This window comes from Macaca thibetana, chromosome 19, assembly GCF_024542745.1.
Source record: "Macaca thibetana thibetana isolate TM-01 chromosome 19, ASM2454274v1, whole genome shotgun sequence".
In the NCBI taxonomy this organism is placed as follows: domain Eukaryota; kingdom Metazoa; phylum Chordata; class Mammalia; order Primates; family Cercopithecidae; genus Macaca; species Macaca thibetana.
This window is the reverse complement of record NC_065596.1, coordinates 14,095,539-14,108,386: the sequence shown is the minus strand read 5'-3', so window position 1 is coordinate 14,108,386 and position 12,848 is coordinate 14,095,539. Positions and strand designations below refer to the sequence as shown.

General features: G+C 53.7%; 1 protein-coding gene across 2 annotated transcripts; it reads left to right on the top strand.

Moving 5' to 3' along the window:
* The first annotated feature begins 3,922 nt into the window (after positions 1-3,922).
* MRPL4 (mitochondrial ribosomal protein L4) lies at positions 3,923-11,838 on the top strand. 2 transcript variants are annotated; one of them, XM_050770656.1, is made up of 9 exons: positions 3,924-4,060; positions 4,147-4,219; positions 4,307-4,457; positions 6,367-6,418; positions 8,506-8,623; positions 10,017-10,123; positions 10,207-10,316; positions 10,402-10,478; positions 11,402-11,838. In XM_050770656.1, exons 1-9 carry the CDS (start codon positions 4,004-4,006, stop codon positions 11,545-11,547), a joined length of 891 nt encoding a protein of 296 aa, XP_050626613.1. In that variant the 5' UTR covers positions 3,924-4,003; the 3' UTR covers positions 11,548-11,838. The 2 variants fall into 2 exon arrangements, with proteins under 2 accessions (XP_050626612.1, XP_050626613.1); XM_050770655.1 differs by lacking the exon at positions 11,402-11,838 and having other exon boundaries at positions 3,923-4,060; positions 10,402-10,763.
* The last annotated feature ends 1,010 nt before the right edge of the window (positions 11,839-12,848 follow it).

Below are 12,848 nucleotides of genomic sequence, written 5' to 3'. Positions count from 1 at the left end.
GGTTGAGGAGGGTGGATCACCTGAGGTCAGAAGTCTGAGGCCAGCCTGACCCACATGGTGAAACCTCGTGTCTACTGAAAATACAAACATTAGCCAGTTAGAGAGCATCACTTGAGAACAGGAGTTCAAGACCAGCCTGGACAACAAAGCAAGACCTCCATCTCTACAAAAAAAAAAAAAAAATTCTGGGCATGGTGGCACATGCCTGTAGCCTCAGCTACTTAGGTGGCTGCAGCAGAGGGTCACCTGGGGCCAGGAATTCAAGACTACAGTGAACTATAATCGTTACACTGCACTACAGACTGGGTGAGATCCTGTCTCAAAAACAGCAACAAAATAAAGGATTAAAAGACCCTTTAAAATTGCAAAATACATAGAGTCTTAAACATGCATCCACAGTTATTTATTTATTTATTTATTTTGAGACAGAGTTGCACTCTTGTTGCCCAAGCTGGAGTGCAATGGTGTGATATCAGCTCACTGCAACCTCCGCCTCCCAAGTTCAAGCAGTTCTCTTGCCTCAGTCTCCCAAGTAGCTGGGATTACAGGCACACGCCACCATGCTCCGCTAATTTTGTATTTTTAGTAGAGATGGGGTTTTGCCATATTGGCCAGGATGGTTTCGAACCCCTGACCTCAGATGATCCACCCACCTCGGCCTCCCAAAGTGCTAGGATTACAGGAGTGAGCCACCGCACCCAGCCACATTCAGTTATTCTTGCAGGGATAAAATACACAATGAAATACACTATACTGGCCAGGTGCGGTGGCTCACGTCTGATCACGAGGTCAGGAGATAGAGACCATCCTGGCTAACACGGTGAAACCCCATCTCTACTAAAAATACAAAAAATTAGCCGGGCGTGGTGGCAGGCGCCTGTAGTCCCCGCTACTCAGGAGGCTGAGATAGGAGAATGGCGTGAACCCAGGGAGGTGGAGCTTGCAGTGAGCCAAGATCGTGCCACTGCACTCCAGACTGGGAGACAGAGCGAGACTCCGTCTCAAAAAAAAAAAAAAAAGAAATACACTATACTTTTTTTTTTCTTTTTCTTTTTTTGAGACAGAGTCTCACTCGTCACACGGGCTGGAGTGCGGTGCGGGATCTCAGCCCACTGCAACCTCTGCCTCCCGGGTTCAAGTGATTCCCCTGAGTCAGCTTCCTGAGTAGCTGGGATTACAAGCGCCTGCCACTACGCCCAGCTAATTTTTTTGTATTTTTAGTAGAGACAAGGTTTCACCATGTTGGCCAGGCTGGTCTCGAACTCCTGATCTCATGATTTGCCCACTTTGGCCTCCCAAAGTGCTGGGATTACAGGCATGAGCCACCGCACCCAGCCACTTTTTTTTTTTTTTTTTTTTTTGAGGCAGGATCTTACTCTGTCACTCAGGCTGGAGTACAGTGGCATGAACATGGCTCACTGCAGCCTCAATCTCTTGGGTTCAGGTGATCCTTCTGCCTTAGCCTCCTCATTAGCTGGGACCACAGGCATATACCATCACACCCAGCTAATTTTTAAATTTTTGGTAGAGACCAGGTGCGGTGGCTCATGCCTGTCATCCCAGCACTTTGGGAGGCCAAGGCGGGTGGGTCACCTGAGGTCGGGAGTTCGAGACCAGCCTGGCCAACATGGTGAAACCCTGTCTCTACTAAAAATACAAAAAAAAAAAAAAAAAATTAGCTGGGTGTAGTGGTGGGCGCCTGTAATCCCAGCTACTCAGGAGGCTGAGGCAGGAGAATCGCTTGAACCCGGGAGACGGAGGTTGCAGTGAGCCAAGATCGTGCCACTGCACTCCAGCCTGGGCAACAGAGTGAGATTCTGTCTCAAAAAAAAAATATTAATAATAATAATGCTATTTATTGAGTTTTCACCTTGTACCAAGCATGGGAAGCTTTGCCTCCATTATGTCACTGAAATCTCATAACCTCCTTTTCCAGCAGAGGAAAATGAGGTTGCTTTACAGACCAGGTTGTCAACAGCTGTGCTCTGTCCAGAACGCGCTGACCTCCAAGTAGACAGCTCTGGACGGGTAGGGAAGTCTGCTATGATCCGGTGGCGCCCCCTGGAGGTCTACCGGGAACATGGTAAAGAACCTAGGCTGGGCGTGGTGGCTCACGCCTGTAATCCCAGCACTTTGGGAGGCCAAGGACAGTGGATCACGAGATCAGTAAATCGAGACCATGCTGGCTAACACGGTGATACCCCGTCTCTAGTAAAAATACAAAAAATTAGCCGGGCGTGGTGGCGGGCGCCTGTAGTCCCAGCTACTCAGGAGGCTGAGGCAGGAGAATGGCGTGAACCCGGGAGGTGGAGCTTGCAGTGAGCCGAGATCGCGCCACTGCACTCCAGCCTGGGCGACAGAGCTAGACTCTGTCTCAAAAAAAAAAAAAAAAAAAAAAGAACCTGAAAATGGGTGGGCCACGGTAGTAGCTCATGCCTGTAATCCCAGCACTTTGGGGGACCGATGCAGGAGAATTGCTTGAGCCCAGTTCAAGACCAGCCTGGGCAACATTGGGAGGCCCACCCCCCGCCATCTCTACAAAAAACAAAAAAACAAAAAACACACACACACATACACACACAAATTAGGCCGGGCACGGTGGCTCAGGCCTGTAATCCCAGCACTTTGGGAGGCCGAGGTGGGTGGATCACCTGAGGTCAGGAGTTCAAGACTGGCCTGGCCAACATGGTGCAACCCTGTCTCTAATAAAAATACGAAAATTAGGGCCGGGCGTAGTGGCTGATGCCTGTAATCCCAGCACTTTGGGAGGCCGAGGCGGGCGGATCATGAGGTCAGGAGAATGAAACCATCCTGGCTAACACGGTGAAACCCCGTCTCTACTAAAAATACAAAAAATTAGCCGGGCGTGGTGACGGGCGCCCGTAGTCTCAGCTACTCGGTAAGCTGAGGCAGGGAATCGCTTGAACCCGGGAGGCCGAGATCGCACCACTGCACTCCGTCCTGGGCGGCAGAGCGATACTCCGTCTCAAAATACAAATACAAAATAAAAAAAATACAGTACAAAAATTAGCCGGGCGTGCGCACCTGTAGACCAGCTACTCGGGAGACTGAGGCAGGAGGATCCCTTGAGCTCTGCAGGTCGAGGCTGCAGTGAGCCATGTTCTCGCCCTTTGCACTCCAGCCTGGGCGACAGAGCAAGACCTTGTCTCTAAAAACCAAAACAAAGAAACAAAATGAGCATTCGGATTTGTTAGGGGGTGACAAGGGAGGCAGTCCAGGATCTGTGGACTCCCCACTTTTGTTCTGTCGTTGGAGAGCCCTGGAAAGTCTGAGAGTGTACAGGACCCTGGTCTAGGGGGTAGGGGACACAAATAACTAATCTGAGGGGTTTCGGGGGGACATAGCCATGCCGTGGGGAATCTAAACTGGGAGGCATGGTCTGGCAGGCCCAATCCTGAAGGATTTCTGTGGGCAATAAGGCCCTTCCTTTAAACAAATAAAAAAACAAACGACATTAACTGGATAAAGAAAAAACCATCTCCAAGAGCCTTGGAGGCGGAATGAAGGCGTGGCCCGGTGGGCGTGACCAACAGTAAAAGCTTAAGCGTTATTGGTTGTATTCTTTAGTTGCTCGCTCCAGAACTGCCCACTTATGGGCGGGGGGCCGCTTCTTCAGGCTTAGCAGTCATTGGCTGAATTGGGCCAGAGAGGTCTCATTGGCTGAGTTCCTGCACCGCTCGTAGGAGGCGGGACCCAAAGTAGGCGAGGCCTACGGAAGCTGGGGCTTCTTGCTGTGAGGTCCGGTTACCTAGTGTTGTGGAGGGTCCTTGAGGCAGGAGTGAAAATTGGGTCTGGGGATTAGTCCTGGGGTGGAGGTCTGGGCACGCCAGGTCGGACCCCTTCCATCTTCGGTTTTACACACCCAGATTTCCAGGGGTGAGTCGCGGCGGATCGGGAGGCGTCGCGTGCGTGACGTCATCCATCGGCGCCGCGCGAAGCTCCAGTGGCCTTGACCTCCCGCGGCGTGGGAGGCTGTGAGGCGATGCTGCAGTTGGTCCGGGCCGGGGCGCGCGCCTGGCTTCGGCCTACAGGCTGCCGGGTGAGGCCAGGGGCTGGAGGCGTGGTCGAAGGATGAAATTTGGGGGTGTCCAAGGGTCGTCTCTCACTTTCGCCCACCCCTTGCAGGGCCTGAGTTCGCTGGCGGAAGAGGCAGCGCGTCCGACCGAGAACCCGGAGCAGGTGGCGGTGGCGAGCGAGGGTAAGGCAACCGGGGTGGCTCCAGGAGGGGCAGCGACAGAGAGGTTTGACCCTTGACCCTAACCCCTGACCCCCGCCATCGCTCCAGGTCTCCCGGAGCCCGTGTTGCGCAAAGTCGAGCTCCCGGTACCCGCTCATCGACGCCCGGTGCAGGCCTGGGTCGAGTCCCTGCGAGGCTTCGAGCAGGAGCGCGTGGGCCTGGCCGACCTGCACCCCGATGTTTTCGCTACCGCGCCCAGGTGAGCGAAGACTGTAATGGTGAACTGAGTGGCAGAGGGATGAAGAGCGGGAGTTCAGGAGTCAGGATGACTTTGGGCTTGTACCGTTGGAAAAGTGCTGGATTTCTACAGCCTCCTTTTCTCCACCTGTCAAAGGGGGGGATGATGACAGTTTCCCCTGCTGTAGCGCTGTGTGAGATTGAAGCCTGAGAGGTGACATCCTCTAAGGGTTAGGGAGATGGAACTCTGGAGCCCGACTGATTAGGTTCAAATCCTGCCTTCACCTCTTGTGCCTCAGTGCCCCTATTTTGTCAGCTCTCGGGAGGTTGCTGTGATGAGTAAATGACTTAATTCTGGCACATAATAAGTTTTATAGAAATGCTGATAATCTTTATTAATTGTTTTTTGCAAATAAGAGCACTAAAGAGACTAAACCATTCCTAGGTGCCTGGAAGAGGCTGTTTGCATTTTAGTTAACCTGCTGTTCATAACATCTCTAAGAAAATGTAGGGGCCACGTTGGGCTCGGTGGCTCACGCCTGTAATTCCAGCACTTTGGGAGGCTGAGGCGGGTGGATCACGAGGTCAGGAGATCGAGACCATCCTGGCTAACATGGTGAAACCCTGTCTCTACTAAAAATACAAAAAGAAATTAGCCGGGCGTGGTGGCGGGCACCTGTAGTCCCAGCTACTCGGGAGACTAAGGTAGGAGAATGGCGTGAACCCGGGAGGCGGAGCTTGCAGTGAGCCAAGATCGTGCCACTGCACTCCATCCTGGACGACAAAGCGAGACTCTGTCTCAAAAAAAATAAGGAAAGAAAATGTAGGGGCTGCGTACTGTGGCTCACCTCTGTGATCCCAGCACATTGGGAGGCCGAGGCGGGCGGATCACTTAAAGCCAGGAGTTGGAGACCAGCCTGGCCAACATGGTGAAACCCCGTCTCTACTAAAAATACAAACATTAGCCTGACATCATAGTGCAAGCCTGTAGTCCCAGCTACTTTGGAGGCTGAGGCATGAGAATCACTTGCACCCAGGGAGATAGAGGTTGCAGTGAGCCGAGATCATACCACTGCACTCCAGCCTGGGCAACAGAGACGGACTCCATCTAAAAAAAAAAAAAAAACCGGTGCAATTGATTTCAATAATGTAAATACATTTAAATACCTGTATTTAAAACTATGTCAAAATCACATTTTAGCATGGAGCACTGGGCACGTTTCAGATGTTGAGTATGTGACTGTATGGAATGGTATAGAACTAGAGAGGCAAACCAGTCCCCTAAGAAGGTGGCAATAAGTCAAGTGTAATAGCAGGAAAAAAGTAATGGTAGGAAAAACAAGAAGGGGTGGCTTTTTTTTTTTTTTTTTTTTTGAGACAAAGTTTGGCTCTTGTCGCCCAGGCTGGAGTGCAGTGGCACGCTTGCTCTCGGCTCACTTCAACCTCTGCCTCCTGGGTTCTAGTAATTCTCATGCCTCAGCCTCCCGAGTAGCTGGAATGACAGATATGTACCTCTGTGCCCAGCTAATTTTTGTATATTTTGGAGAGACATCGCTTCTCCATGTTGCCCAGGCTGGTCTTAAACTCATGGCCACAAGTGATCCACCTGCCTTGGCCTCCCAAAGTGCCAGGATTACAGGCATGAGCCACTGCACCTGGTCAGGGTGGCTCTTTCTTTAGGAGGCGCCTCTCAGCAGTCATCGGGGCTGACACCTGTAGGCTGAGAAGGAACCATCCAGGACAGTGTTTCAGACAGAGGGAAGAGCAAGTGCCAAGGTCTTGAGGCAGAATTTCAAGATGGGGTCAGTGAGGGGCAGAAGCAAATCACACAGGGCCCCGGAGGCGGAAGGGAGAATCCTGGGTTTTCCTGTATTGGAGGTGGAGGCTTTTGAAGCAGAGTTGAGCTTCTCATGTGTCCTTCCTCCCTGCAGGCTGGACATCCTGCACCAGGTTGCCATGTGGCAGAAGAACTTCAAGAGGATTGTGAGTGCCTAAATGGAGCAAGGTGGCAGGAAGGAGGAGCTTCCTGGGGAGGTTGGGGACGGGACCCAGAGGAAGCCCATCACTGGGTTTTCTCTGGACTGCTCGGCTGGGGCCTCATCTGTTTCCTGAGCCACTCACTGATGGGTCCATTTTTAGTTCTCTTTTTTTTTTGAGATGGAGATGGAGTCTCACTCTGTCACGCAGGCTGGAGTGCAGTGGCACGATCTCAGTTCACTGCAACCTCTGCTTCCTGGGTTCAAGTGATTCCCCTGCCTCTGCCTCCTGAGTAGCTGGGATTACAGGTGTGCGCCACCACGTGGGCTAATTTTTGTATTTTTAGTAGAGACGGAGTTTCACCATGTTGGCCAGGCTGGTCTCAAACTCCTGACCTCAAGGAACCTACCTGCCTCGGCCTCCCAAAGTGCTGGGATTACAGGTGTGAGCCACCATGCCCAGCTCATTTTCAGTTGTTTTCTGATCACTCACTGATGTGGGCATTGTGGTGGGTGAGAGAGGATATAGCAGGGACCACAAGGACAAAACAGGCAAGGTTGGGCTGGGTGCAGTGGCTCAGGCCTGTAATCCCAGCAGTGGAGGCTGAGGTGGGTGGGTTGCTTGGGACCAGGAAAGACCAGCCTGGGAAACAGCAAGACCCAGTCTCTACCCCTTCCCCCACAACCCCCCGAAAAAGATGGGCAAAGTTCCGATTCTAATGAAGGTCACAGTGTCATGGGAGAAGTGCACGTGAGTCAGATGGTCATACGCAATGTGTAATTATGCGCATGTCCCAGAGAACGGGATGTTCAACCTTAGGTCTACTGAGAAGCTAACCAGATCAAAGAGGCAGTGGGGCTAGGGTAGAGATAACAGGAACGGGGCGTGCAAAGGCCCCATGGCAGGGACCACAAGGAACCCAGTGTTGCCACAGAGGCCAGTGGGAGCAGTGGGGAGGCGTCTGGGTTTTATGCCAAGAACATTGAAGAATCCATTACCAGTTGGGGTCTCATCCATCCACCCCAGAGGTCTGGCCAGTCCTTCCCCTGTCACACCTTCCCTGGCTCCCCATCACCCTAGGAATAAAGTCATCAGTCTGCTATTCCGAGCTCTTCCTGATTTCCTTGCCCTGCTCCTCTTTCCTCATTCTCCCTGTCTGTGTCATTCCCTCCTTGCAGCTACAACCACATTAAAATTGTTCAAAAATAGGCCGGTACAGTGGCTCACACCTGTAATCCCAGCACTTTGGGAGGCCAAGGCAGGTGGATCACTTGAGGCCGGGAGTTCCAGAACAGCCTAGTCAATGTGGCAAAACCCCATCTCTACTAAAAATACAAATAATTAGCCGGGCCCAGGCGCGGTGGCTCACGCCTGTAATCCCAGTACTTTGGGAGACCAAGGCGGGTGGATCACAAGGTCAGGAGTTCGAGACCAGCCTGACCAATATGGTGAAACCCCGTCTCTACTAAAAATACTAAATATTAGTATTTACTAATAACTAAAAATACAAATATTAGTTGGGCGTGGTGGCGGGCGCCTGTCGTCCGAGCTACTCTGGAGGCTGAGACAGGAGAATTGCTTGAACCCGGGAAGCAGAGGTTGCAGTGAGCTGAGATCACGCCACTGCACTCCGGCCTGGGTGACACAGCAAGACTCCATCTGAAAAAAAAAAAATTAGCCTGGCATGGTGACGGGCACCTGTAATCTCAGCTACTTGGGAGGCTGAGGCTGGAGAATCGCTTGAATCCAGGAATCAGAGGTTGCAGTGAGCCGAGGTCGCACCACTTGCACTCCACAGCCTGGGTGACAGAGTGAGACTGTCTCAAAAAAAAAAAAAAAAAATCAATAGTTCAGAAAATACCGAGCACCCCCTGCATGCCCGGCGGCAGAGCCCCTGCCTTTGTGAGGCTGGCATGGGGCAGGAGCTCCGACTTCTTTACCCTCCCCCTCGGTCCCCAGGCTCTCTGTGCTTGGCCTGAGAGAGCCCATCATCATGGTGCCTTCTGCCTGACTTCCCCATGGCAGGACTGATCTGCCCGGCTCCCTGACACCTGCCTCGTGGACCTGACCCCCTCCTCACTTTGTGCCTCCAGAGCTATGCCAAGACCAAGACGAGGGCCGAGGTACGGGGTGGTGGCCGGAAGCCTTGGCCACAGAAAGGCACCGGGCGGGCCCGGCATGGCAGCATCCGCTCTCCACTCTGGCGAGGAGGTAACTGGGGACAGGGTGGAGGGGGCAGAGAGGGGTGGGGGAGCCAGGGAAGGACCTGGGTGTTTACTCACAGCTGCGCACATCTGGCGTGGTATCGTGTCAGCCCTGTTCCCTCCACCTCATGGAACCACTGGGCTGGTGACATTGGAACTGAGGTCCTTGGACCTCACTACCCATGTTGGGGGACAGATCTGGGAGCCATCCACTCCTCCTTCTCTCATGCCCTCCCTCTTCAGCCCGTGGCCACAGCCCCTCTTGACCTCACCTCCTGTCATCCTCTTCTGACCCACACTTCCCACAGCACCCGCAGAGCTCTTCCTAAATCTCCCACCTCCCTCAGCCTTTGCGTGGAAGCTGAACTCCTGACCTTGTCATCGTGGGCCCTGGTGGCTGCACACCTTGCCCCCTCATCCCCTCCTTTCCCTCTCTGACCAGGCAGAGATGACTCTCTTTTTTTTTTTTTGGTTGTAGTTGTTGGTTTGTTTTTAACTTTTTATTTTCTTGGATGCTAACAAGATGATTCAGGGTGGTGCCAGCCACCCCGTCACCTGTTTACCTGGCCAGCTCTCCTCACCTTTCAGGGTTCTGGGCCACACCTCCTCCAGGAAGCCTCCCTTGATCTCCTTTCCTTCCACATCCCCCAGGGCTACCCTGATTTCTTCTACAGCTGAGCCTCTTTTCTGCCCTGCCGAAATGTGAATGGCATGAGGGCAGGGACCATGTCTGTCGTCTTCTCTGCTGCATATCCAAGGCCCAGGCGAGGGCGGACACCAACACATGGTGCTTGCAGGGGTCTCCCCAACTGTTATTGCTCCCAAATCATACTGCTAGCTCCACTGGAAAGTGTGCCTGATGCCTCCCTCTCCCCCTAGACCTGAAAGTTCGAACCTCCTCATAATTTCAGCATTAACAGCTGTGCTTGAGTTAAGTTCACCCTCTAGCCACTCGACGGAATCCACACCATAACTCCTGGTGTCCTATGAGGCAGTAACTGTCTGATCTCAAGGTGATTTGTTTTTTTTATTGTTTGCTTTTGAGGCAGGATCTCACTGTATTGCTCAGGCTGTAGTGCAGTGGCGCAATCATAGCTCACTGCAGCCTTGAGCTCCTGGGCTCAAGTGATCTCCGTCCTCAGCCTCCCAAAGTGCTAGTATGAGCCACCTTCGCCAGCCCTGTCTCAGAGTGTGACAGCTGGGGAAACTGAAGCCCAGTGAAGCAAAGTCACTGGTCCCATGTTGTCCCTGATCCAGCCTCCCCTGAGGCCCCACCCTCTCTGCCTGATTCCTGGCAGTGCCCCCTCTCTCCTGTCACCCCATGCCAGCCACTGCAGCAGATTGCTGACCTCCAAGCTCTGCAGTGGCCCCTCCCTGCTCACACGCCTCTGTCCCCACAGGAGGTGTTGCCCATGGCCCCCGGGGCCCCACGAGTTACTACTACATGCTGCCCATGAAGGTGCGGGCCCTGGGCCTCAAAGTGGCACTGAGCATCAAGCTGGCCCAGGTATAGCCATGGGGGGCCCAGACAGCTGCTAGAGGTGGGGCTGCTCTGGACCCAAGGCTCAAACCATCCTTTCCTTTCACCAGGATGACCTGCACATTATGGACTCCCTAGAGCTGCCCACCAGAGACCCACAGTACCTGACGGAGCTGGCGCGCTACCGCCGCTGGGGGGACTCCGTGCTCCTCGTGGACTTGTGAGGACACAGGGCAGAGCAGGGGCAGGGGGCCTGAGCTCTGTACTCTGAGGGTTCAACCCCCACTCCCTGTCCTCTCTTACAGGACATACGAGGAGATGCCACAGAGCATCGTGGAGGCCACCTCTAGGCTCAAGACCTTCAACCTGATCCCGGCTGTTGGTGAGCTAAGGCCCAGGCCCCCAGAGTGTGCACGTGCAGTCTCCACTGTTAGAATCACAGCGGTTCAAATCCAGCGTCTGGTCGCTGAGTGGCCTTGGGCAGTGACCACGCGCCCAGACCCAACTCTCAGCTTGCCCAAAGCAATAATCTTTCCTAAAGAGGTGCTTGGCTGGGGATGGTGGCTCATGCTTGTAATCCCAGTACTTTGGGAGGCCAAGACAGTCTGGCCAATATAGTGAGGCTCCCATCTATACTAGAAATAAAAAAGTTAGGCGTGGTGGTGTGCACCTGTAGTCCCAGCTACTCAGGGGGCTGAGCTAGGCGGATAGCTTGAGCTCCGGGGGCCAAGGCTTCAGTGAGTCATGATCGCACCACTGCACCCAAACCTGGGGGAGAGAGCGAGACTCTTGCCTCAAAAAAAAAAAAAAGGCTCCAAGGTCACCTCTGCCAAAGCCACAGTCTGTTCCTTTCACAGCCACCAGATGGCGACGTGAGCCTGAGTCAGGTCCTGTCCCTCAACCCACAGCCCTTGCTGGCTTTCCCAGCTCTCTCAGGATGAAAGCCCAAGTCCTCAGGGTGGCACATCAGGCCCTGCATGACCCGCCCCGTCACTCCCCTGCCCTCCCATCGTTTGCCCTGGGTCTCCCTCACCGGAATGGGAGCCAGGAGTCCCAGCCAGGCACAGGGCCGAGCCTGGCATTCCGAGGGACTCGGCCAGCAGATGATGATCTGGGAGCAGCTCCTTGGCCAGAGGCTTACAGGCAACAAGCGGCCGGGCAGGGTCTGGCCCTGGGCTGCTGGGCTCACAAAGTCACACTAGACCACGGTGAAGGTCTCTCTTCTGTAAGCACAAAGGGACTCCAATGTGGGTGGGATGAGGAGAGAGGCAGCCCCGCCCTGACCGTCCCCCACCCCGCCCCCAGGCCTAAATGTGCACAGCATGCTCAAGCACCAGACGCTGGTCCTGACGCTGCCCACCATCGCCTTCCTGGAGGACAAGCTGCTCTGGCAGGACTCGCGTTACAAACCCCTCTACCCCTTCAACCTGCCCTACAGCAACTTCCCCTGACCCCCGCCCCACGCTACCCAGGGCCCGGTGGCCACCCCGTACCACTCATGATGTGAAGCACCTCTTCTGAGCCAGGCAGAGCCCGTGGCTGACTTGGGAGCCTCAGGCCCACGCCCACCCTTCGAGGATGGTGCCACCTGGACCCCCTCATTCCAGGGAGGAAACTGAGGCCACAGGGAGTGGCCATCGCCATTGGGAAGGGGCGACTCCACAGAGAGCCCAGGCGGGCTCCTGCATCCATTCTCTCTTTGTTTTTAAAATAAATTGTATTTTTGAATCAAGGAGGATAAACAGATAACTTCTCAGTGTCATTTTTAATAACTGCATTGGGCACGTTGGGCTCCTTCCCAGGTTCTGGGCACCGCTGAGGATCCGCCATCTCAAGAGGCTCACAGTCTGGTTTCAGGGAACCCCAGGGCTGTTTGTGGAAATTACAAGAATTCACTTACCCGGTGAGTCAGACTCCCGGAGCTCACAGGTGCGTGGGCGCCAGCACTTCCTAGGAGCTGACTCCTGCCACATCCTTCTCCTGAGCACTGCTGCCAGCCATTCCCACCCCGAGAGTGTTTGCAGTCCTGTCTGCGACAGTACTTCATGCAGTCTGAGAGCGTGTGCTTGATTGTGCAATTAGATGTCATGTGTAAACCTGAGTTTTCAGAGTGACTTCCTGTAAGCACAGTCAGAAAAGTAAATGTCTCGCTGTAAGTGAGCAGATAAGCACATGTTTAAAAACACCAGCTGGGCGTGGTGACTCGCACCTGTAACTTTAGCACTTTGGGAGGTCAAGGTGGGAGGAGCACTTGAGCCCAGGAGTTCCAGACCAGCCTGGGCAACATGGTGAAACCCTGTCTCTGCAAAAAATACAAAAATTAAGTGGGCATGGTGGTGTCTACCTGTGGTCCCAGCTACTTGGGAGGCTGAGGTGGGAGGATCACCTGAGCCTAGGAAGCAGAGGTTGCAGTGATCAGAGTGAGCCACCACACTCCAGCATGGGTGACAAAGTGAGACACTGTCTTACAAAAAAAAAAACAGCATCCCAATTTTTGATTTTGCTGAGGTTGTTTGCCTGCCAAGTTAATTTTTCTTAACAGCCATAACAGACTATAATGCAGACAATGTGATCGATTTATTTAAAGTCAACCAGCTGGGTGCGGTGACTCACGCCTATAATCCCAGAACTTTGGGAGGCTCAGCCAGGTGGATCACCAGAGGTCAGGAGTTTTGAGACCACCCTGGCCAAGCCGGGAGTGGTGGCGGGTGCCTGTAATCCCAGCTACTCAGGAGGCTGAGGCAGGAGAATT

Coding starts and splice junctions, on each gene's coding strand:
- MRPL4 (XM_050770655.1), top strand. CDS start 4,004: ATGCTGCAGTTGGTCCGGGCCGGGGCGCGCGCCTGGCTTCGGCCTACA. Junction 4,220..4,306: donor GGTGGCGGTGGCGAGCGAGG/GTAAGGCAACCG, acceptor CCATCGCTCCAG/GTCTCCCGGAGCCCGTGTTG. Junction 6,419..8,505: donor AGAAGAACTTCAAGAGGATT/GTGAGTGCCTAA, acceptor TTGTGCCTCCAG/AGCTATGCCAAGACCAAGAC.